The sequence below is a fragment of the Nomascus leucogenys genome, chromosome 8, assembly GCF_006542625.1.
Source record: "Nomascus leucogenys isolate Asia chromosome 8, Asia_NLE_v1, whole genome shotgun sequence".
NCBI classification, from domain to species: Eukaryota; Metazoa; Chordata; class Mammalia; order Primates; family Hylobatidae; genus Nomascus; species Nomascus leucogenys.
In genome coordinates, this window is record NC_044388.1 from 61606423 (window position 1) to 61629708 (window position 23286).

The 23286-nt window shown below is 42.1% G+C and overlaps 1 protein-coding gene across 14 annotated transcripts in view; it reads left to right on the plus strand.

Annotated features, from left to right (window-relative positions):
* Window positions 1–23286, plus strand: part of PHACTR1 (phosphatase and actin regulator 1) — a 581376-nt gene that overhangs the window by 465814 nt on the left and 92276 nt on the right. For 7 of the 14 annotated variants that reach the window (XM_030817298.1, XM_012509150.2, XM_030817300.1 and 4 more), the window contains 2 exons: window positions 10133–10300; window positions 12413–12619. In XM_030817298.1, coding sequence (XP_030673158.1) covers window positions 10133–10300; window positions 12413–12619 — 375 coding nt within the window. The remainder of the gene's footprint in view (window positions 1–10132; window positions 10301–12412; window positions 12620–23286) is intronic. The other 7 variants (XM_003263517.4, XM_003263518.4, XM_030817304.1 and 4 more) reach the window with 1 other exon arrangement.

Below are 23286 nucleotides of genomic sequence, written 5' to 3' on the forward strand. Positions count from 1 at the left end.
TTGCACAATGATTGACTCTGTGAGATTCAGACGATCATATTCCATAGGAGAGAAACTGTGACATTCTGTTCATTTTATATTCAATCTCTGCCCCAGTTGCATTTTTTATATCAAAATGCCGAGAAATAGCAAGATGGTAACTCCTCTTTCAGCTACAAACCTTGGAGCCAGAGTCATTATTTGGAAATAGTGGTCAGAGCCCTGATAGTTCATGAGGATACATCATCTGAGAACCAGTGCACTTGGCGTGCAGACTGCTGTGGAGCCATAACCATACCCGGGAGACAGGCACCACACAATTCCATGTAATGAGGCGCTCAGGTTACCAGGAGGCTGAAGGCGGGGGAAGCAGCCCAGACTCCACATGAGCCATGGTTTATTGACCATGAGGTGCAGTCAGAGGCAGCAAATACTAATAAATCCAGCAGGAAACAGCTCCAGGGAAGTGCAGCTGAAACAAGCTACCCAGGGTCAGTGTCTTTGCCACTCTTGTGGTGGAAAGTCATTGCATCTCACCTATTTAATGTTTTAGGCAAAGGCTTCTCAGCAAGAAGGAAAAGCCTGTTAAAATCAAAATAGGATATTAAACTCAGAACAATAACCACAATAACAAAAAGCAAGATGATTCTTTGAGTACAAAAACAGGTACCATTTCATTCCTTGTGTGAAAATATCCACTCCAAGTAACACAGAATCAATTAAATTCTGAGAATGAAAATAAATTTTGCAGATTTTCAAGGTAGTTGGATTCAGAAGGATTTTGTGAGATGCCTGCATGAGACAGAAAAGAACATCACGGCTTTTGCAAGATTGTTCTTGCATATATACTGGTTTATTCTTAATCCAAAGACTTGGCTGCAGGTAGGGGTAAAAAAAACTGGAAGATTCTCTGACTTGTGGATTCTGAAAATATAGGTTCCCTGGTCCTACAGACCGCTGCAGTGTCTGCCTCAAATCCTGATAGTGCACAGAGACTTTTAAACACACACACACACACACAAACAAAATGACTTTTCCTCCCTTGGAAAAGTCCAAAAGTGCCAAAGAACTAATGTATTCGGTTGGTACAAATGTAATTGCAGCTTTAATGAAAAGTAATGACAAAAATTGCAATTACTTTTGTACCAACTTAAATAGTTTTTTGTTTTTTTCTTCTTCCAAGTAAGACTGTCAAGTCTTTTTAAACGCCCAAGCATCGAAAGATAGTAACACTCATTAGTAAATAGGCAACATTTAATAAAAATATATTGCTTTCTATGCTCCACATTTAAAATTCTTTAAAATGACAACTATGGCACCATGTAATGACACCAACTCCCTAAACTCAGGCAAACTGGAGAAAATATCTCCGACAGAGATTGACAAATGCCACAGAAACATTTCCAGCTTCTTAGGCTTAGAGCTTTTAATCCATCGAGGAAATCCTTAGATAAGTTATTACTTACTTAACTGTTACTCAACACATCATTTTACATCATTTTACTGACTATCAGGGCAACTGGTAGCTTCGATTGCTGTGATTTAAAAGGTTGTTGGGATTAAGCTTTTTCAAAGCTCTGCATCTTGTGGCTAAAATGACACCTCTCTGAGATACAAAACAATGGCTATGCCCCCTTAATGAGTGGATTTTTTTTTCTATTCACATAGAAAACATATCAATGTCAAAAAAGTACATAAGACGAAGTCTCTATTTCAGCCTCACTAATGTTAGGACCACTAACACCAGAATGACACTTGTGTGGGAAGCACCTTAGACTCTCCATTTGAGATGCACAAAGGGCATGTCTGGGAAGCTAAAATGGGAACACAGAACATGCTGAACAGCAGCTCTTGTCTCAGAGAGAAAAGGCAATTAGCATATGCTTGCATTAGGCTCCTCTTCTGTGTCTTCACAAGGATAATTATTTGCTTTAATGCAGGGTGGCTCGACTTCTTTATTTTGCTATCTATAGCCATAGGTGATCATCAGTAAATTAAAATGTGTTTGAATTTTTGCAAGCATGCATGTGTAAACTCAACACATTTGCCTTACCAACAAAGAAGCAGTGTAGCTAATTCTTCTTATCATTTTTGGTCTAAAAATGTCGCATGGCACTTCACTTACATAATGTTTCTTTACAGTGGAAGCATAAATGTAGCCATGGTTTCATGATGTTCATTATTCTCTGCTACAAGGACTAACAGTTAAGAGAGTTTGAGTTTTGTTAATGGCAAGTACATGTCTTATTTATAAAGGATTCTATATTGTTCTTGCCATCCTTAAGAAATTAAAATTTCCAAATAAGCCGTTTTAAATTAAATCACATACACTCTCTCTCTCTCTGTCTCCCCCTCCCTCTCTCTTACCTTATAGTACTAGCTCAGCATCTACTGAGCTGGGGACTTCACACAAGTTGTTTAACTTTCTAATGTTCACTTTTCTCTAAACAATGAGAGTGATTTTGGTACTAACTTCATAGGGTGGATGGAAGGAAGGAAGGAAAGGAAGGAAGGAAGGGAGGGAGGAAGGGAGGGAGGGAGGGAAAAATAAACACAGCCTGGCACATAGTAAGTTCTCTGAAATATTGTTCCAGAGGTTGTTGTTATTACTCTCATATATAAAAAGTCTAACATAATGCTGGACACCAAAGACACTCCAGAAATGTTTCTTTCTCCTTTCATTTCTTCCTCCCTGTCTCTCTGCTGTGTACAGAGGCTTTTTGTGCAGAGCACAGATTTCTAGATCTATGTGAAAACTTTACTTACAAGTTTTTTAAAAATAAAAATATAAAATTTTATTTAGCCAACAATAAAGCAGAAATTCATTCATTTACTTTCTAATTCTTGCTGTAATAGGTCTAAACAGTATGCCAGACAAGAAAAAGAAAACCTGAATATAAAATGCTGTGCTGTGTTGGCTCATCTGATATTTCAGGATGATTTGCAAGTTTGGGTGGGGGCATTTTTTCTCATCTCTTCCAGCCCTCATGCAGAGAATACTTTGATCTGCAAGGAAGCCAGGCATCATCCAACACAGTCCTTTTCTTTTCAAGGGGCAGACACTAAGGTCCCCAGAAGCTAAGTGGCTTGTTGTGAGCTAGTGATGGCCAGGATAACAGGGCTCTCCCTGTGCTCTGAGTCAGGGCTCCTTTCCACTGCAGCTGCGCTTCACCCCACCTGTCTCTCCTGAGAATAAATTAGAGGCTTTCACCAGCACATCTCTGTTAACTGAGGTTAGCAGGCCCCCCAGGAGAGCATGGTTTCTAACACCGTCCTTTCTATCACCTGTCAATGCCTCCTTCAATTTCTTTTTACCTGAGGCGGAAAAAGCATTCTCTTCCCTTGAGTCTCCAGACTGTTAAGGATTTGAGGGACCCTCTATTAGCACTCTTCTTCTGTCTCTGAATTGCTGAACCATCTTCTGTCTCTGAGTTTCTGAACCATGTGAGAAATAAGACAAATGGGAGATCGAAGTAGGGGATCTCCTTTATCACTGGCAAAAGCTGGGCTGGAGGAAGTCATTGATGGGTCTGATCATGCTCCTCCCCTAGCCTTGACCTCAAATCAGCCCACCAACTGGGAAAGTCTGAGTCTGGAATCAACACGGGTCCAGGGCAGGAGGGAAAGGATGGATTGGCTCCCCCAGTGGAGACACAGGGGCCAGTGCTTATACCCCAGCAATGAGGCAGCAGTTAAGAGGGGCAAGAGGGTAGGCAAGCATCAGGAGCCCTGAGGAAAATGTCTCCATGTAGAAACCAGAGGAATGAGGAATGGGTTTCCCCTCTAACCAAACTATTATTGTTTTAATGTAACATGGCAGCATGCAATTTTTTTGTATTTTTTAAAATAAATGTAAGCATCTTGCAGGGGAAAAAAAGTGAATGATCATTAAGTTCTATATCATGCCAGATTCAGTTCAGAGTTTTGCCAACCTGCACACATATTTCATTTTCCTGTCATTGTAATCCACATGTGCATACTGTCCTCCATTCCTGCTTTTGTACTTGACATTATTTCAAACACATTTCATGCATCCACGTCACTCATGTGGTCATTTCATTTGCATTTCTCTAATTCCTAGCAAGGTTATGCATTTTACAAGTGGCACCTGGGACTTGATTTTTTTCTTTACCAGAACAAACACTCTTCCTACTTGGAAGAGTTTGTTCTTTTATTAGTTCTGTGTAGCACATATGTTTCCATTGTGCTGCTTTTGTTCTTCTGTTTGGTGCACAACATTTCCTTTTGCAAATTAAAAATCAGAAAGTTTTATAAGGAAGTCAGAACTGTCCATCTGGCTTCCCTCTTGAACAACCTGAATAAATAAATAAATATATATTTGTTTCTACTGTTTTTTGTGCATTTTTATTCTGGTTTTAAAGTTTTATTTTTAGTTTTTGGATCTGCGTGAAATGTATTGCCATATTGGTTCAATATATAGATATAAAGCAATTCTTCATAGTCATAGTCAATGGTTATTTATTAAGTAAGGATTTCTTAGCTCACTAGAGATACATTTTAAACATGGGTTTTCAAAAATATGAACCATAATTCATATCATAGAAAATCAGATTTAGTGGTGAGCTTACATTTATTAATGTACTTTTGTGTTTCAGAATTAGAGTTGACACTTTTAAAAATCCTAAATTCCGGAGGGTCCTGAACCCTGAGCCTTTTCAGAACAAAATGTCCTTCCTTCATACAGTATTTTACCAGATATGGTGGCTCATTCCTGTAATTTCAGCACTTTGGGAGGCTGAGGCAGGAGGATCACTTGAGCCTAGGAGTTCAAGACCAGCCTTGGCAAAATAGCAAGCCCTTATCTCTTAAAAAAAAAAAAAAAAAAGCCAGGCATGGTAGTGTGCACCTGTAGTCCCAGCTACTTGGGAGGCTGAAGTGAGAGGATCACTTGAATCTAGGAGGTAAAGTCTGCACTCCAGCTGGGTGATGGAGCAAGACCCTGAGAGCGAGACACTCTCTGTCTGCTGTCTGTCTGTCTGTCTCGTGTTCTCTCTCTCTCTCTCTCTCTCTCTTTCTATATATATATATATATATATATATATATATACACACACACACACAGACATGCACATACATAGATGTATGTATGTGTGTGTGTGTGTGTGTGTATATATATATACACATACCAGATTTTTATATCTATTTCTAAACAAAAACTCTTGTTACATAGGTACCCATGAGAGCCTGAAAGAATTCCTGTCACCCATTCTCCATAATGACAGTCATCTATAAAAAACAACTTCGGTTAACCATGAGCTTTGAGAAAATGTAATTGAGCAGAAGTTGATAGTGATCACCCCAAAACCAGGGGGTGTCCCTAAAGCCAAACAAAGAACAATAATGTAGCAACAAACCATTTTTTTAAGCCACTTGGACAAGATCCATTTGAGGTGTTTGGCTCATGCCTCACTTATGGGAGGAGTGGCAGGCTGGGGTGTGGGTAAGCCCCAGGGCCCTGGCAGCAGCCTACTGGGCAGTTGTTTCTAAAAGTATCATAATGAGCTCACAACAAACCTCTGGCTTCTCCATGAGGTCATTGTGAGGGATTGGAGGTTTCTGGTAGATGATGCGTGTTGTCATCAACAGGTGTTTGTCTATTGAATGAGTTTGTTCATTCTCTCTGATTTGGTGTTAACTTTGACTCTCCTAACATCTTTGTTTCTTATGCTTCACCAGAAGAGGCGAGTAAGGCTGGCACAATCTTGGTGGCCAGTTCTATATCTTAGATCCATTGCTTTCTATGTCTCATGATTTAAGACTCATGACATTGACCTAAACTGACGTCTGCATACTATTCTCTGCTGCTTCTGTAACCCGCTTCTACCTTGTTAGATGTGTCTGCCTCCGAAACACATTTTTCTTTTCCACTTCATCCTTCTGCTCTCTCCAGCCCCATTGTCCTTTGTGTCAAATTCATATTCCTGATTCACGGTTAGACAATGCAACTTCCTGCTTCCTCATGCTCTCTGTCCCACGTTAGCCACACAGCCAGCATTTCCTGCCCTAAACCTCACCAGGATGAGGCACAATTACACTGCAGTTTCTCTTGGCTCCTTTACTCTTTATCCTTAATTCAGTGTTTTCTCAAAGTGTGGAACCCTGACCAGCAAAAGGAGCACTAACATCACCCAAGGACTTGTTAGATGTGCACATTCTTGGGTCTCACCCAGAAACTACTGGGTCAGAAGCTCTGGGGGTGGAGCCCAGCAATCTGTGTTTTAATAGCTTCCGGCGGGTTGCTATGCCGGCTACAGTTTGAGAACCACTGTCTTAACCCATGTCTCGTCCTGCCTTCTTTCTTCCTGCTGTTTGCATTTTACTAATTGTAATAGGAAGCAGCTCATGATTGGAGGTTATTGTGTACCATTTTTCAAAGCCATTATCACAGATAACTTCAGAAGTTTATGTAAAACATCAGCATAATTTCCAACACTCAGTGAACACTGTCTCATCCCCACTAACAAGATAGCGATGACCTAGCTAGATGGGGATACAGATAATGCCTACGCCCCACCTTGGTGAGGCAAGTTACATTCTCCCTGGGGAGATTTTTTTAATAATGTGAATTTTTTAATGCTGGTAAAGATGCTAATAAACATTATCGATAGGCTGGGCACAGTGGCTCACACCTGTAATCCCAGCACTTTGGGAGGCCGAGGTGGGTGGATCACTTGAGTCAAGGAGTTCCAGACCAGGCTGGGCAGCGCAACATGGCAAAACCCTGTCTCTACAAAAAATATAAAAATTAGTGGGGCATGGTGGTGTGGGCCTGTGGTCCCAGCTACTCTGGGGGCTGAGGTGAGAGTATCACTTGAGCTGGGGAGATGGAAGCTGCAGTGAGCCATGTTCATGCCACTGCACTCCAGCCTGGGCAACAGAATGAGACCCTGTCTCAAACAGCAGCAACAACAACAAAAAACCCAGTACTGATAAATACTAGCAGGACATGGAGAGACTAGTCTTCAAATTCGTAACACTTGGAATTACCAAGCATTAGGAATTCCCAGATAATTCCTTAATTAATGATGGGTATATACGGCCCATTACATTAATGTTTCGTGTGTGTGTGTGTTTGTTTGAAAATGTCATAATAAAAAATTTAAAATATTACTTAAAAGTGGCAGTATTATTCCATCCTTAAATGAATCCAAGTCAAATAGTTTTTACTTTTGTTGCTACCCATCTTGGTCATAAATGATATTAATAATGAATTTGTACTTATTGAATGGTTTTCATTTCTACTAAATACATATATACATATATGGACGAATGGGTGGTTGATGGGAAGATAGGTAGGTAGGTAGGTAGACAGATAAGTAGATAGAGATAGATAGATGGATAGATAGACAGAACATGGTTATCAATATTAATGTTGAAGAAATTGCCAAAAGCTAAAATATGTGTATGGTCTGTACATTTCTTCTAATTGTGTAAATTGGAAAATCTTTTAATAAAACAATTTCACAGGATCCATATGTGTGTCACTAGACATTGGAATATTAATACATGAAAATTTCATTTACTGGAATTTATCCTAAAGGGGGAGAATTCTAATTGCAGAAAAATTGTATGCAAGATGATGGTCCTCATTGCATTTTTTTCATAATAGCATAAGTCTATCCCTTTGTGACCAACCAAATGGGAGCTAGCCAAGTAAATATCAATATATAGTCATCCAGTATAATCATTAAGATGATAGTTATGCTTATAATAGTATGGGGGAAGCAAGACACAAAATTTGGCACACAGTAAGATTACAATCTTGAAAAACATGTTCAAAAAGAGGAAACCCTTTCTGTTAGGTTGGGTGGTGGTATGATCAGTGTCTCACACCTTCTTCTCCTGTTTTTACTTTTTCAAAGGAAATGTGTATTTAGCAATTATAACAATGGAGTTCCCAAGATTATTTCCTCTCCAAAGTAGTTTGGGCCTTTGTGATTTAGCCACATTACTTTTAATCTATAGACAGCCCAATTTTTCAATAGTTAATATGTCCCAAGAGGAGCAAGCAATATTGCTTCTCTGTTACCAGCCAAGCCCAGGACTCATGGAGAGAGTCTAGAGTCATCCAACCACAGTTGCATCTCTTCTTTCTAATGTTGCTTCTATGGTACTCTTAACTGTTAAAATATATGGCAATCATTTGATTGCATCCTTCCCCCAAAGAAGCAGAACTTGGCAAGAGCCCTGAGACCTCCATCCCCTCTGGTTGTTTCATCCAGCACTTTTATTATACTTTGGAACATCAAGAATCAAAGTGGTTTCCTAGAGATGTGTTAGGCTGAATGGCAGCTGCATCATTAGTCCACCAGCTGGGAAACTGAAACAGAGCTACTTCCCACGGCATCTGTTTGAACATGCTAAGTAAAGGCACGTTAAGAAGACTGGGGAGCATCCATGATGGGATAGCGACATACTGATGCTCAGCCCTTCCCATCTCAAAGACTCCCAGTTCATCTGTGTGATTTCCATTGCGTGGGCTTACAGTCTGCACTGCTTTTGCTTTCTTATTAATGAGTAATCGTCATATTGTTGTTCCCAAGTATAATAACTTTTACTACCATTTTGGGCATATAAAAAAGCGGAATTTAAAAAAGAAAAAAAAAACAACACACTCTTCAAATGCTGGTGTTTTACACTGTCTGCTTCAGATGATTTTTTTTGGCATTCATCATATTTTTTCTATGCTTATAGAAGATTCAGGTCAAACACCATATGCCCTTGAATCATATGCTATTTCAGGCCTGTTGGTTTGTTGATTACTCTGTTAAACAGGTATTCACTGGACGGACTCTAATTGGGGGTGGGCCATGGAGGGATTCTGTGCCACCATAGATCACTGATTTATAAAATTAAACTAGAGGTGGCACATAGCAAAAGGAAAGCATTATTTACCCAAGAATCACCTTGGAGTCATTTCACTGTTTCTTTTCTATGAGTCGTCATCTTGCTTCTGGTTTTAAGTCAGGTAATTGCTCTGCTGGTTTCTGTTTCTGACTCGGCAGAACTTAGTCTTTCATCTGGTGTTTATTCATCTCACTGGAACAGCTTTCAGTTCTCTTTAAAAATTAATTTGACTTTAATGTATAGTTATCTAAGACTCCCCTGGGCTAGGATGAAATCACACAGGGGGAATTTTGATTTGACAAATGGCCATTGTATGGGAGCCTTTGATCCCGCACCGTGGTCCTTGTTTTGCTGAGCTTTAAGCAACATCAAAGTCTGCACTATGTGGCATGATTGGTGGTCGGCACCATGAGAATTCTGGCACTTCCCAGCATCGCTGAGTGGCTGCAGCCTGTTAGGTGCAGATGAGAGCTGTCCTAATCCTTTATCAAAGTAGAGAAATTGGACGAGGGTGGAGGCAAACAGAAAACAGGACCTTGGTGCCTGTTGAGTGACATGAAGCCCTTTGCTCCCTAAAGTCGGAATTCCCAATCCTGGTCTTCCAATCTCTGAGGCTTGCTGAGTTTTTTCCCAAGTTTTTAGAAATTATGAGAAAAAAATAATTTTAATTTACTTTTTATTTTTAAAAATACATAGAAAATGGCTGGGTACGGTGGCTTATGCCTGTAATCCCAGCACTTTGGGAGGCCAGGTGGGTGGATCACCTGAGGTTGGGAGTTTGAGACCAGCCTGACCAACATGGAGAAACTCCGTCTCTAATAAAAATACAAAATTGGCCGGGCGTGGTGGCACGTGCCTGTAATCCCAGCTACTCAGGAGGCTGAGGCAGGAGAATCTCTTGAACCCGGGAGGCAGAGGTTGCAGTGAGCCAAGATCATGCCATTGCACTCCAGCCTGGGCAACAAGAGTGAAAGTCTGTCTCAAAAATAATAATAATAATAATGATAATAATAATACATAGAAAATGTGATGGATTTGGGATAGAAAGACAGAGAGAAAACAGGCAAAATGCTGAAGATCATTGGAAATGGTTGCCCTGATGATTAGACAACATATCTCTAACGATCAAATAAGTGTCTTAAAAACAAAAGAACAGTTGTTGGTTTTAGAGGGTGACCTTGATAAAGATTGTTCAGCAGCATCTAGACTCAGCAGATGGTAAGTGCCACTCTTTCTTGAAAGGCAGACATTGTCTAACTCTGCAATCTCCTTTTCTCTCTGACAGATGGGGAACTCTCTATATCCAATGAAGAGGACTCCCTAGAAAATGGGCAGTCCCTGAGCTCCAGCCAGCTGTCTCTGCCTGCCCTGTCCGAAATGGAGCCAGTCCCAATGCCCAGGGATCCCTGTTCATATGAGGTGCTCCAACCGTCAGACATCATGGATGGGCCAGGTAATGCCCCAGCAGGATTGTAGAGCAGGTCCCAGACACCAAGTCCAGCCAGGCACCAGGGATCTTTGGCCTGGCTGGACTTGGAATTCTATTTTGGACTATCCTGAGCATAAGGATCTGGAAATTTAGTGAAACAGATTAGTTTTTAGTACATACTGAGTACTTTTAAAAATGGAATATACTTACGCTTATTATCCTACAGTGTTTAGAAAACTCTTTACTACCTTAATCTCTTTAAAGGCGATATGGCTTATTTTTGTAACGTTAATGATTTAAAATATTATTATTTTGTTTTTTAACATTCGTCTCTGTTAAGATAAAGCTGAGGAGTCCTACATTTTTATATGATACCTATCTAATTCATCTGTCTGAAAGGTCGTTTAGTCTTAGTCCCAGTATGCCAGTTAATAGTTGTCTCAATTTACTGGATAGAGTCAATTAATTTAATTGTCTCTTAAATTGTATATAATTTACTGATTGAATTGTATCCTGCTGATAGCTGATTTTTGATGCCATCTGACTGTCATCTCCTTCTTTGGTCCAAAGGTGGCTGAGTGGCCAATACTCATCCTCTCAGAAGGTTTGCAGAGTGGTCCTAATTTGCCCCAAAATAGGTCCCTCCTGACAGCTAGTGAGCAGTGGTACTTGTCAGGAGATGAGTCTGGGAGAAGGAACCTCTTGCAATATCCAGAGTATAGATAGAAAGGCGTTCCTGCCCATCATGTGCAAAGTCCACATCCACAGGCAGTCACGTGGGACGGTAGCAGGGATAGGGTTTCACAGGGTTAATTCCCATGCTTCATTATGGGACCTGGTGAGTCATTGCTCCATCACTGTGTGCCACATTGACAATAATAGTGTCCCTGAGACAGGAGAATGTAGTGCTCATGAGGATTTTCTACAGGGCTTTGGTGCTGCACAGAACACCTGATCAGGGAGGAGGAAGGAGGGTGGGGAAGGGAGGAGTCCCTTACAGACTTTCTCACGGAGGCGGTGGCAGGAGGTGAGAGGACATGCAGTGTGGTTACACCCTCCCATCCCGGGGAGGGTTTCCCAATGAAAGCAGTGCTTTTTTAAAAGAATCCAGACTTCCTTGTGACATTGAAGTCAGATAGATTTGATTGTTATAGTAAAAATCTGTCATTCCAGCAGAATCACAGAGTTTCAATCTGTCATCAGCCAAGCTACCGGCATGGTAGGAAGATGTGTGCCACCACCCAATGACAGCTCTTCATGAAAGCCAGTCAGGGGTTCCCCCATGAAGGAAAGGAAGAGGCGGGTCCAGTGCAGTGCAAAGAGAAATGGAGGAATTGACAAAAGAAAACTATAGTTGTGGTGATCAAGAAGAGAGAGGAAAGGGGAAGATTAAAAGGTTGATTTAAAGCATCCTTTGCCTCGTCAAAATTTACAGGAGCTGGTGGGGGCAGGATGCTGTTGCTAAAACTACAGAATTTGGGCTGAGAGGCTGCTGCTCAGCACCGGGCACTCCAGAACCTGGAGGAGCAACCGTCCAGTGCCTGGGGGTGCAGTCTATGTGGTGTCAGCATTCCGGGCTGTCATCTGTACCCAGTGTCGCAGGTCTGAGAGCAGAGACAGAGCGGACCCAGTGGACAAAACTGAGCCCCTCCACTTGTTTGAATCCACTCCCTCTTGCCCCTCAGCAAAGGGCAAGCAGGCCCCAGCGAGGCTGCTGGCATTCAGTTCTGGTTTGGTTTAGAGGGGCTTTGCACCCTGGGTCTTCTGCACTGGCCACCCTGGTGATTCCCACTGTGCCCCATGAGTCCCATCTTAGAGCATGTGTAGGGTTTGCATGACCAAAGCTGAGTTTGAAATGGTCAAGTGTTTGACGGTTTTGAGAAAACGTCCTCCTCCTCTTTCTCCCTGTTGCTCTTCCCCCCTCCACTCTCTGTCTTCCTCTGCCTCCTCTCTCTGTCCTCCTGCTTCACTGGATTTCTGGTGTCCTCACTGTAGCTCTCTACACATGCGTGGCGGCCTAAAGCATCGATGCTCCGCCGTGTTGCCAACCCGAGTCCCTGTCCTGTGTTCCCCGCTGGCCCCGCCTGCACTGCGTTTGTGTAATGTCTCCTGTGTATCATGTGGTTGTCCCCTCAGTGTCTGAAGAGAGTCCCTCTGCCAGTGAGTCTGGAGTCCTCCTGTCCCAAGATCCTTCAGCCAAACCAGTCCTGCTACTGCCCCCCAAAAAACCTGCTGCTTTCCCTGGAGACCATGAAGAGACCCCAGTGAAGCAGCTGCCCCTTCTCAAGCAGCCCCCGGCCCTGCCTCCCAAACCCACTACCAGGATTGCCAACCACTTAACAGGTGAGTGCAGACATCTGGGGCAAGCAGTCCCTCCTTCCCTTCAAGGGATTTTCTTTTTCTCTTGTTCTTTTAACTGAGGCCTGAAGGCAGCTCTCTGGGGAGGTTGCCCTGTGGGATGTTTGGGTGTTTCTGTGTGTGTCTTGATATCTGCAGTCATGACCAAGGTTTGTGTTTTTGTGTCAAGCAGCATTTGATATCCACCTACCAGCCATATGCTAAGAGCTTTCAGTCATGTGTATCTGTACATGTGTACATTGTATTTAAGTGACTAATTCAAGATTATTTGCTCATCTAGGTGAAATCGATTCAATGTCAACATTTTTGCAAAGATAAAGAATAGTGCCTTCTTCATACGAGTTTGTCAAGGTTTTAATTTTTTTGTCTTTATGTTATTGATCTGAAGCCCAGTGTATTTCGCTGATTAAAATTCATGTCAGTGCTGTCTGTTCTCTTAGGGAAAAAAAAAAAAAGACAATCTGTAAATTATGTGGTAAATACTTTTAAAAAAAAGAGTAAGCTTAGCAATGTTGTCCTAAAATGATTGTGCACGTACTTTGCAGTGTTTCTGAAGTGTTACTTAATGAATGTAGCCACAGGTATTAAATTGAGCACTCAGTGAAATTGTACTTCACTGCACTTTGGCACATGAATTAGATACCACTTTGTGATTTAAGGCTGTGGTATAATCAGAGATTAAAATATTTCAGAGGGTCATTTCTCCAACTTTGATAATAGTTTCACCTGATGCTGATCAACTGCCTTTTTGAAAAGCACTTGGTATTTTGACAAATAATACCTAGGTAATCATTATAACATTTTGTAACATGTAATGGGGGTGGAATTAGGGAAAAATATTCACCTATCTTATAGGAGAAACACTGAGGTTCAAGAAAAATAAGTGACTTCCAGGGCTGACAGGAATTCTGTAATAGAGGCACAATCGATGCCATGTTTCTCAACTCCTAGTTCAGCTAATGTTGTTTCCATAGCAGGCTGTCTTTCACGTGATACTGAGTTCTATAAGAGTCCATCTTAGATATGGGCTCAAGTCAAACTAATCTATTAATGTGTATGTCCATCCAAGTCAGATGTGTATGGCTTGAAAGAGCAAATTTCCATCTAATGGAACCATCTAACATATCAATAACACTTTAGTTTGGTGTCCAAAAATTGAAATTCACAGAAAACTACAAAGGAGAAAAGGTCCCATAAGCCTCCTTCTAGGCAATATCCACTGTCCATCTGTCTATCTATTGAATAAAAATTGAATGTTGCTGTACGTATTGTCACCTGCTTTTTGCACTTGGTGATATGTTGTAAACTGATTCTCGTGTTAGTAAGCGTTCCACAACATGACTTTATTAGCTGCTTGGATGGATCAGGGTTTACTTGACTGACCCCTTAAAGTTTTTCTATTTTTCTTATTGTTAAATCACAGAAGCAAACAACTGCAACAGCCTGCATATATCTTCATAAGCACTTCTGAGTTTTCTCTAATTTATTTCTAAAATTAGAACTGTTGAGTCAAAGATTACTCACCTTTTAAGGCTTTGATGTCAAATTTCCCTTAAGAAAGATTAAACATTGTACAAAATAAACCCCTACATGTAGTACATATTTATTCAACACATCTACAATAGGCAGAATACTGTACTAAGTAATGCAGCTGTCCTCAACCTTTCTGGCACCAAGGACCAGTTTTGTGGAAGACCATTTTTCCACGGACCAGAGGTGGGGCGGGAAAGATTGAGGATGATTCAAGTGCATTACATTTATTGTACACTTTATTTCTATTATTATTACATTGTAATATATAATTAAATCATTATATAGCTCACCATAATGTAGAATCCGTGGGAGCCCTGAGCTTGTTTTCCTGCAACTAGACAGTCCCATCTAAGGGTGATGGAAGACACTGACAGATCCTCAGGCAGTAGATTTTTTTTTTTTTTTTTTTTGAGATGGAGTCTTGCTCTGTCGCCCAGGCTGGAGTGCAGTGGCGCAATCTCGGTTCACTGCAAGCTCTGCCTCCCGGGTTCATGCCATTCTCCTGCCTCAGCCTCCCGAGTAGCTGGGACTACAGGCCCCCGCCACCACGCCTGGCTAATTTTTTTTGTATTTTTAGTAGAGACGGGGTTTCACCGTGTTATCCAGGATGATCTCCATCTCCTGACCTCGTGATCCGCCTGCCTCGGCCTCCCGAAGTGCTGGGATTACAGGCATGAGCCACCGTGCCCGGTCCTCAGGCAGTAGATTTTCATAAGCAGCACGCAACCTGGATTCCTCGCATGCGCAGTTCACAATAGGGTTCGCGCTCCTCTAAGAATCTGATGCTGCTGCTGATCTGACAGGAGGTGGAGCTCAGGAGATAATGGTGAGCAATGGGGAGTGGCTGTAAATATAAATGAAGCTTTGCTCACTCACCCGCCACTCACCTCCTGCTGTGCAGCCCGGTTCCTAATAGGCCACGGACTAGTACAGGTTCATGGCCCCAGGGGTTGGGGACCACTGGTTTAATGAATGCATGTATATATATATAGAGAGAGAGAGAGAGAGAGTACTAACATAACTACTGTTAGCAGTAACACTTGCAGTTCAATGCAGTCTGATAAAGAGAAGGCTGAAGCTTGAAGTGACTTTTCAAGCATGAAGGACATTTATAGAAAATGAGGGAAGAGTGGCCGGGCACGGTGGCTCACGCTTGTAATCCCAGCACTTTGGGAGGCCGAGGCGGGCGGATCATGAGGTCAGGAGATCGAGACCACGGTGAAACCCCGTCTCTACTAAAAACACAAAAAATTAGCCGGGCGTGGTGGCGGGCGCCTGTAGTCCCAGCTACTCGGAGAGGCTGAGGCAGGAGAATGGCGTGAACCCGGGAGGCGGAGCTTGCAGTGAACCGAGATTGCGCCACTGCACTCCAGCCTGGGCGACAGAGCGAGACTCCGTCTCAAAAAAAAAAAAAAAAGAAAATGAGAGAAGAGTATTCCAGGAAAGAAGACCCTAGACAAAGCCTCAGAGGTGGCAACATTTTGGGTCATTGGAGAGTTGGCTGAGCAGGGATGGAAGCTTCATTCTGAGGTATACTGAGAGACAGCACTCACTAGAAAAAGGCATAAAAAGATTTAGATTTTAATCTCTAGGCAGTGAAAAGACTTTGGAGGTTTTTGAGCAGAGGAGTGATATGATGAAAACTAGCCTTTAAGAGATCTTCTTGGATCACCATGTAGAAGGAGCAGAAAGAGGAGCAGGTTGAAGGCCTATCAGAGAAGCCACCACCGAGGCTAGCTCTAGGCCACGCACTCCAAAGTCAGATCAGTTAAATGTACTGATCTGAGCCAGGGATACCATTGAAGAGGCTTCTCCAGTCATTGAAATATGGGCTAACAAGTATCTGACTGATTATCAGTGAGAAGAGAGAGAGCAAACCATTGTAAAAAGAAGAGTCAGCAGAATTTCTGAACTAACGACACCTCTGATTTATCTAGTTATCTCATTAATGGAGGCAAACTTGAGTTTCATCTATGAGCCCAGGAGCTCAGGTGGCCTTGTATCCAATTGGTCCCATCTCTCTGGCTTCCCTGGTCCTTTCCTGAGAGAGTAGACTCTATTTATATGCCTCACCTCTATACGGCTTGGATCAAATGAATAAAAATACACAAAAAGCTTATATCCTTACTATGTAGTACCTGGTAACCTCTTAAACATGATAAAGCAAGACAGGTGGAGAAGTCTGTGGTCTGCAAATCTAGTGCTATCCTTTTGGGCTTAAACTCAATTAGACTTGCTTAATTTTTATAAGTGAGCAATCAGTTATAATGAATCTGCATCACCATGAGGTAGCTACATTAACCCTGTTCTGTTACTAATTGCTCTGAAGACATCTGGGCCATGTCAGAAGGAATTAATAAACTAAGAATTCTAGAACTCTAAATTGAGATTTATGAGTTTTAGTCTGTTCTCAGTGTCTGCTGCTCTGTTGACATGTTTGAAAGGAAACACAGGACAATTGAAAGACACCAAGCGTGATGAATGGGGAGTGACAGTGGCTAATGGTCTGGTAGAATGCTGGAGGAAATGTGAGGCTGAACTGGAACTACTTCCAAATTCACAGTCAAGGAAAGTCATGCAGAAATACCTCTACTGTGGCATTTGCTTCCGCTTTATCAGGAAAATGTAATTAATTTGGAGAGTATTTGTCTTGCAAATTTCTTCTGTTCATCAGCCAGGTGGGGAGAAGTTCTCTCATTCTCCCTGTCTGTCTTGCTTCGTTTCTTGTTAAAATCTCCTTCCATCTCACCTCCTCCAACATCAACCGTGCAACAGCATGTGATACAGGGCCAGGAGTTGCATCAGTCTCCTTTGTTTCCAGAAGTACAGTGTCCGACAGAGCTTGTTGTGTAATGAATGTGATCTGAAGTGAAATGCATCCTTCTTGGAATCCTTGGGGCGATGGATGACCCCAAAAGGGTGATGAAGGCAAAAGCCCCTGTCTCCTACCTCTCTAAGTCATCATCAATCACTTCTCCACGGCATCCTGGCTCCAGAAGTCAGATGTTCAATGCCCTGCCGCATGAATAACCTATGCCTTCTGCATAAGATACCTGTGGCAGGTGCCCCCGGCATGCCAGTTGAATGAAGCATAAATCAATTTAGTTGGACTTCACAGTCAGATGTTCACATATGGGTAATAATAATGTCAGCCTTTTTTGAGAACTTTACCACATACTCTTTGATACTGTTATCATTATTACCTCTTTTCACAGATGAACATGAAATTTGGAGAAATTAAAGGACTTCATCGTAGTTACTTAGCTATTAAGTGACAGATAAGCATGAACCTATTTTGTTTGACTCCAGAATCCTCATTTATAACCATTTGTTTATACTCTCTCCACCAAGATTCCCTTTTTTTTTCTTTTTTTGAGACAGGATCTCACTGTGTCTTCCAGGCTAGAGTGCAGTAGTGCAGTCACAGCTCACTGCAGCCTTCACCTCCCAGGCACAAGTGATCCTCCCGCCTCAGCCTCCTGAGTAGCTGGAACTACAGGCATATGCCACCACGCCTGGCTAATTTTTGTATTTTTTGTAGAGAAGGAATTTCACCAAGTTGCCCAGGCTGGTCTGGAACTCCTGGGCTCAAGTGATCCACCCACCTCTGCCTCCCAAAGTGCTGGGATTACAGGAATGAGCCACCTTCCCCAGCCTATTCCCAAATCTTAAAAAAAATCAGCATTCTTTGTGTTTTAGCATCGTATGTTTTAATCTGCTTAAGAAGTTAGAAAATCAGCTCCTTTGTTTTTATAAGTTGTATTATTCTGCTTGAGCTGCCACAACAAAAGAATGTAGATTGGGTAGTTTACACAACAGAAATGTATTTCTCTTAGTTCTGGAGGCTGGAAAGTCCAAGATCAAGGTCCATAGGGTTTGGTTTCTAGTGACATCTCTTTTACTGGCTTGTAGACAGCTTCCTTCTCTCTATGTTCTCACATAACAGGGAGAGAGAAAGAGATCTCTGATATCTCTTCTGCTTTTTTTTTTTTTTTAAAAAACAGTTTCTACTCTGTTGCCCAGGCTGGAGTGCAGTGGCATGATCTTGGCTCCCTGCAACCTCCGCCTCCTGGGTTCAAGCAATTCTCCTGCCTCAGCCTCCCGAGTAGCTGGAATTACAGGCTTGTGCCACTATGCTTAGCTAATTTTTGTATTTTTTTTTTTTTTTTAGTAGAGGTAGGGTTTCACCATGTTGGCCAGGCTGGTCTCGAACTCCTGGCCTGAAGTGATCTGCCCGCCTCGGCCTCCCAAAATGCTGGGATTACAGGCGTGAGCCACCAAGCCCGGCCTGATGTCTCTTCTTATAAGGACATTAATCTTATCATATTAGGGTTCCATCTTCATGACCTCATTTGACCTTGATTACTTCCTTACTCCAAATACAGTGACATTGGGGGTGAGAGTTTCAACAGATGAATTTAGGGGGTGGGGGGACACAATTCAGTCCACAGCATGACTCAAGGACAAAAATTATCTAGTTCTTCAAAAATTAGTCATATACTCAAGGCACTTGGTTATAAAGAGGAGGATCTGAGTTCAGTTGTGTCGGCTTTCAAAGAACAGACCCAAAGGAGACAGTTTGTGTAAGAGTCAGGAGCAGGGGCAGACCACATGGGAAGCATCTGACCACAGTTAGAGATTATTGACACTTCAGCAAAGAAAGGAAACCGAGGCTTATCCTTGAAAACAAGTCCTACTGATAATACACACCTACCCAGGACTTATTTGCACAGTGGTTAGAATTCAAAATACAAAGAAACTTAATATATTCTCAGAACTTAGTTGATTGCTCATTTCAATGTTACCAAAGTATTCGCTACTACAGCTTTGCCTGACAAATGGTGTCCATGCCCTGTGTTATTCTCAGCCCCAGCATGTGTACCTGTGTAATGAGAATCCTCTCTCCATGCTTGACCAATATTCCTGGTTATAGCTGTCTCTCTAGTTTTGCGGACTTTTTCACTGTTCTACAGTCACATGCTGCTGCGTAATTTCATTATGTGTCTCTGTTTTTCTCTGATGCTCTCTCTCCCCCATTGATCCCCACATTCCCCACCCTCCATGTCCTCTTCTCCAACCCTCCAGAACCACCTGGCTACTTCTGCCTCTGTCCCTCCCTTCCCTCCCAGTAATCCCTGTGCAGTAAAACCAAAGATTAGACCACTGTGAACTTGGATTTTATCTATGCCTTTAAATAGAGAAAAAGGAATGTTTGCATAGAAGTCTCAGAGGTTTAAGTTTTACACTCTCTTGGTAACTGATACTTTGAAGGTGCTCTGTGTTCTTTATGAGATGGTCAGTCAAGTGCAGCCATAAGGTTTATTATAATCATGGGCCCTAGAGACTGGAGGCACGGTTCACCACACAGGGCACATGGGGAAGCCTCAGGGTGGTCAGGAGTCAGGAAGCAAGGAGAGGGGAGAGCCGAGGCCAGAGCCTTTATTGGGGTTTCTACAGAAAGGCAAAGCAGGGCAGACAGAGCACTTTAGGACTGGCTAGTTTGCATGGTGTCAGCAGGCTCTAAGCTATACAAGTGTTCTATAGCTGCCTGGTACCTGGCCATGGGATGATTAAGGCAGAGGAGTAATGCATCCTTGGGTGGACAGGCCTGATAGAGGAAGTCTGGCTCTGGACTGGTTCGTTTGCATGTCAAAGGGCTGCTCCTGGCTCGGCCCTTGCTAACTCTGAGAATTGGCCAGCCCCAGGAGGGACAGTCTCCCCAGGCAGAAGGGTTTTTAAGATGGCAAAACTCATACAAAAAATAAAAAATGGAAACAACACAGAAAGAATGGGGGAGTTAGCTGAATTTACTTTTTATACTCACTTTTCTACCCATTTCTCCATGTTTTTCCAGTCTTGTTTCTATTCTCAAAATGCAGAAGTTTTTTTCTGTAGTGCATACAAGGACCATCTATTGATTAAAACAGTTTTGAAGGATGCTTTCCGCTCTGATTTCTATAACCAGGGCAAAGATCGTAGCAAAATACCTGTCTTTTTTGTAGCACTGTTAGGTTGGAGATTTAATTCACTCAGCGCTTATGTTTTCAATGCCTGCTATGTGCAAGGTGTTCTGCCAGCCCTCATACAACGTACAAAAATGGCTAAGGCCATCAGCGGGAGGAGCTGCAGGCTGTGATAAGCTACAGAAAATGTTTAATAGGAGGAGATGTAAACATAGCTCTAAAAAAATTCAAGTATAACAAGTCAAATCCTTTTGGAGGAATCAAGAAAAAGCATTATTGAGGAGGATTTATTTAAGACAAGCCTTAAAGATGAGTAGGATTTTGACAGGTAGGATTGGAGAAGGAGGTTGTTCTTAAACAAGATGCAAAGGACACACAGGCACATGGGTACAAGGCTTATGATGTTCAAGAAATAGCAACTAGTCCAATCAGCAGGGATGTAGGATTCTTGTGGTGTAGTAAGGAAAATTGGGGCTGAAAAGTGGATTGTGGTGAAACTGTGGAGAGCCGTGAATGTCACGAGGAAGGATTTAACTTTGTAGGAGGAAGTTAGCATCTTTTGTGCACTTTTTAGCAGCAATTGCTTGATTTCAGCCAAGCATGTCTCCTCAATTGTTCCTGTGAATAAGATGGACAGTAATGCTGTTCAATGGATTTATAACTGGATGTATAAATTCACTGGGGCACGTCCAACATCAACATGAAATTGCAAAGGGCACCAGGCTTCCTTCCTTTTGGATATTTTCTAAACATCCCAGGGGTAAGTTTCATGAGGGCAGGGATTTAATCTGATGTGTTTCCTGCTGAGTCCTTAGCTAATGCTGGACAGGAGGCTTTGTGAGGGAGAGAAGCCCTGTTGCTGAAGGAGGAGTTTGATGATCTTTTGCCTGCATCTTCATAGCAGGATACTTGCATTTTAGGGAAGTTAGCAAAATGTTCTCCAGTTCTAAGTTCTGCCATGAATGAACCCTGATTCCCCTGTATTCTGTAGTGTTTTAAGGAAACATGATAACCTAGATGTAAAAGCAACCCCTTTAAAGAGTAGCAGTTAGAACATGACAGTCACCCATATTGGTCAAACTCATGGTCCAGCCGTAGGTCTCAGGCCGTGCACTAAGAATTTTGGAAGGAAACAGGCATGCTCTTACACACACCAACTACAGACAGTTAGACCAGCCATTAACATCATTGTAAATGCAAAAAATACGAGTGTGACCTCCAACAGTGAATAAATATCATCTGACATCCAAGAGATGCAAGGTAAGAGATGAGCTGCAGCCATCTTGTTTTTCCTTTGAAGTATTTATGGATATAGCTTGAACTTACACTGTCACCATGAATATTCTACCTCTTAAGAGCTCTGTGTGTGTGTGTTTGTATATATATATATATATATATATATATATATATATATATATATATATATATATATATATATATATATATATATGGTTTTGGGGAGTGTATGTTGAGATGCGGTCTCACTATGTTGTCCAGCTTGGAGTGCAGTGGCACAATCATAGCTTACTGCATCTTCAAATTTCTCGGCTGAAATGATCATCCCGCCTCAGCCTCCCAAGTAGCTGGGACTATAGGCATGCACCACGACTCCCAGCTAATTTTTAAAAATTTTTTTAGAGACAAGGTTTCTCCATGTTGCCCAGGCTGATCTCCAACTCCTGGGCTCAAGCAATCCTCCTGCCTTAGCCTCCCAAGTAACTGGGACTACAGGCGAGATCTGCCACATCCAGCTCAGTATTTTCTTTTATATGATCTCAATTTACTTTCAAACTTCATACGTATATCTCCTGTTTTGCGTGTTTTGAGAGCAGATGAATGTGTCGATGCTCACCCTGATGACGTGGTGACTTTGATTTGATTCCCTATCCGCTTGGATGAATGAATGCTCCTTTCATCTCTCCATCTCTGCATTTCTCACCCTCCTTTATGCCTGTCCTGCAGAAGGCCCAGGTTCAACAGCACAGTGATCAATTGAAGGGCATTCTTCTCTTCCGGTCTCTCTAGGAGCAGCAGCACCAGTTCATGGCTGCAGACATAAACAATATGATGTGTTTTTATGTAGGTGATTTATAATTTCTCACAAAATACTTACCGATCCTCTCAACAGGTGTTTGTTCCATGATTAGAAGGACATCTACCATTTTGACTCTCTGAGAACAGTTCCCTGGGCTGGGCGCGGTGTCTCACGCCTGTAATCCCAGTACTTTGGGAGGCCAAGGTGGGCAGATCACGAGGTCAAGAGATTGAGACCATCCTGGCCAATATAGTGAAACCCCGTCTTTACTAAAAATACAAAAATTAGCTGGGCGTGGTGGCGTGTGCCTGTAGTCCCAGCTACTCAGGAGGCTGAGGCAGGAGAATTGCTTGAACTCAGGAGATGAAGGTTGCAATGAGCCAAGATCACACCACTGCACTCCAGCCTGGTGACAGAGCAAGACTCTGTCTCAAAAAAAAAAAAAAGAAAGAAAGAAAAAAGAAAAGAGAGCAGTTCTCTGGCAACGAATAATGTGTAATTTTATTGAAGAAAAAAAAACTGAGTTACATGCCCTGCAAGGGTGACGTGCCTAAGTGACTCAGTTAGCTGGAGAGTGACTCTCATCTCCAATCCTTCCCTACTCATGGCCATCTTCCCAGGGTACATTTAATAATGCATTGTATATTTCAAAATTGCCAAGACAGAAGATTTTAAATGTTTTCACCGCCAAAACATGATAAGTATGTAAGGTGATGGATTTGTTAATTAGCCTGATTTAATCATCCCACATTACAAATATGTATCAAAATGTCATCCCATGAATATCTGCAATTATTATTTGTCTAGTAAAATTTTTTTTTTAATTTAATGTTTCTTTGTGGAAAGTGGCTCTGAAACTAAGTCAGCTGAGGGTGCCAGGGTTGTGTATGTTATCATGGCCCTTGAGGTTATGATTCCAGATCTGAGGACGGTCCTCACGGAGGCCAGATGTCTGCTGTGGTTTTCACATGCTGACCTGGCTTGGAAGGGAAAGCCAGGTTTGGGGCATTTCACAAAAATAACATTTTTTCATTATTCTTGTTTCTCTCAACATCATCCCTCTCACCACAAGGGGTCAGTCAGCACATTTTGCCTTTGACCAAGGCAAAACGCCAGGCGAG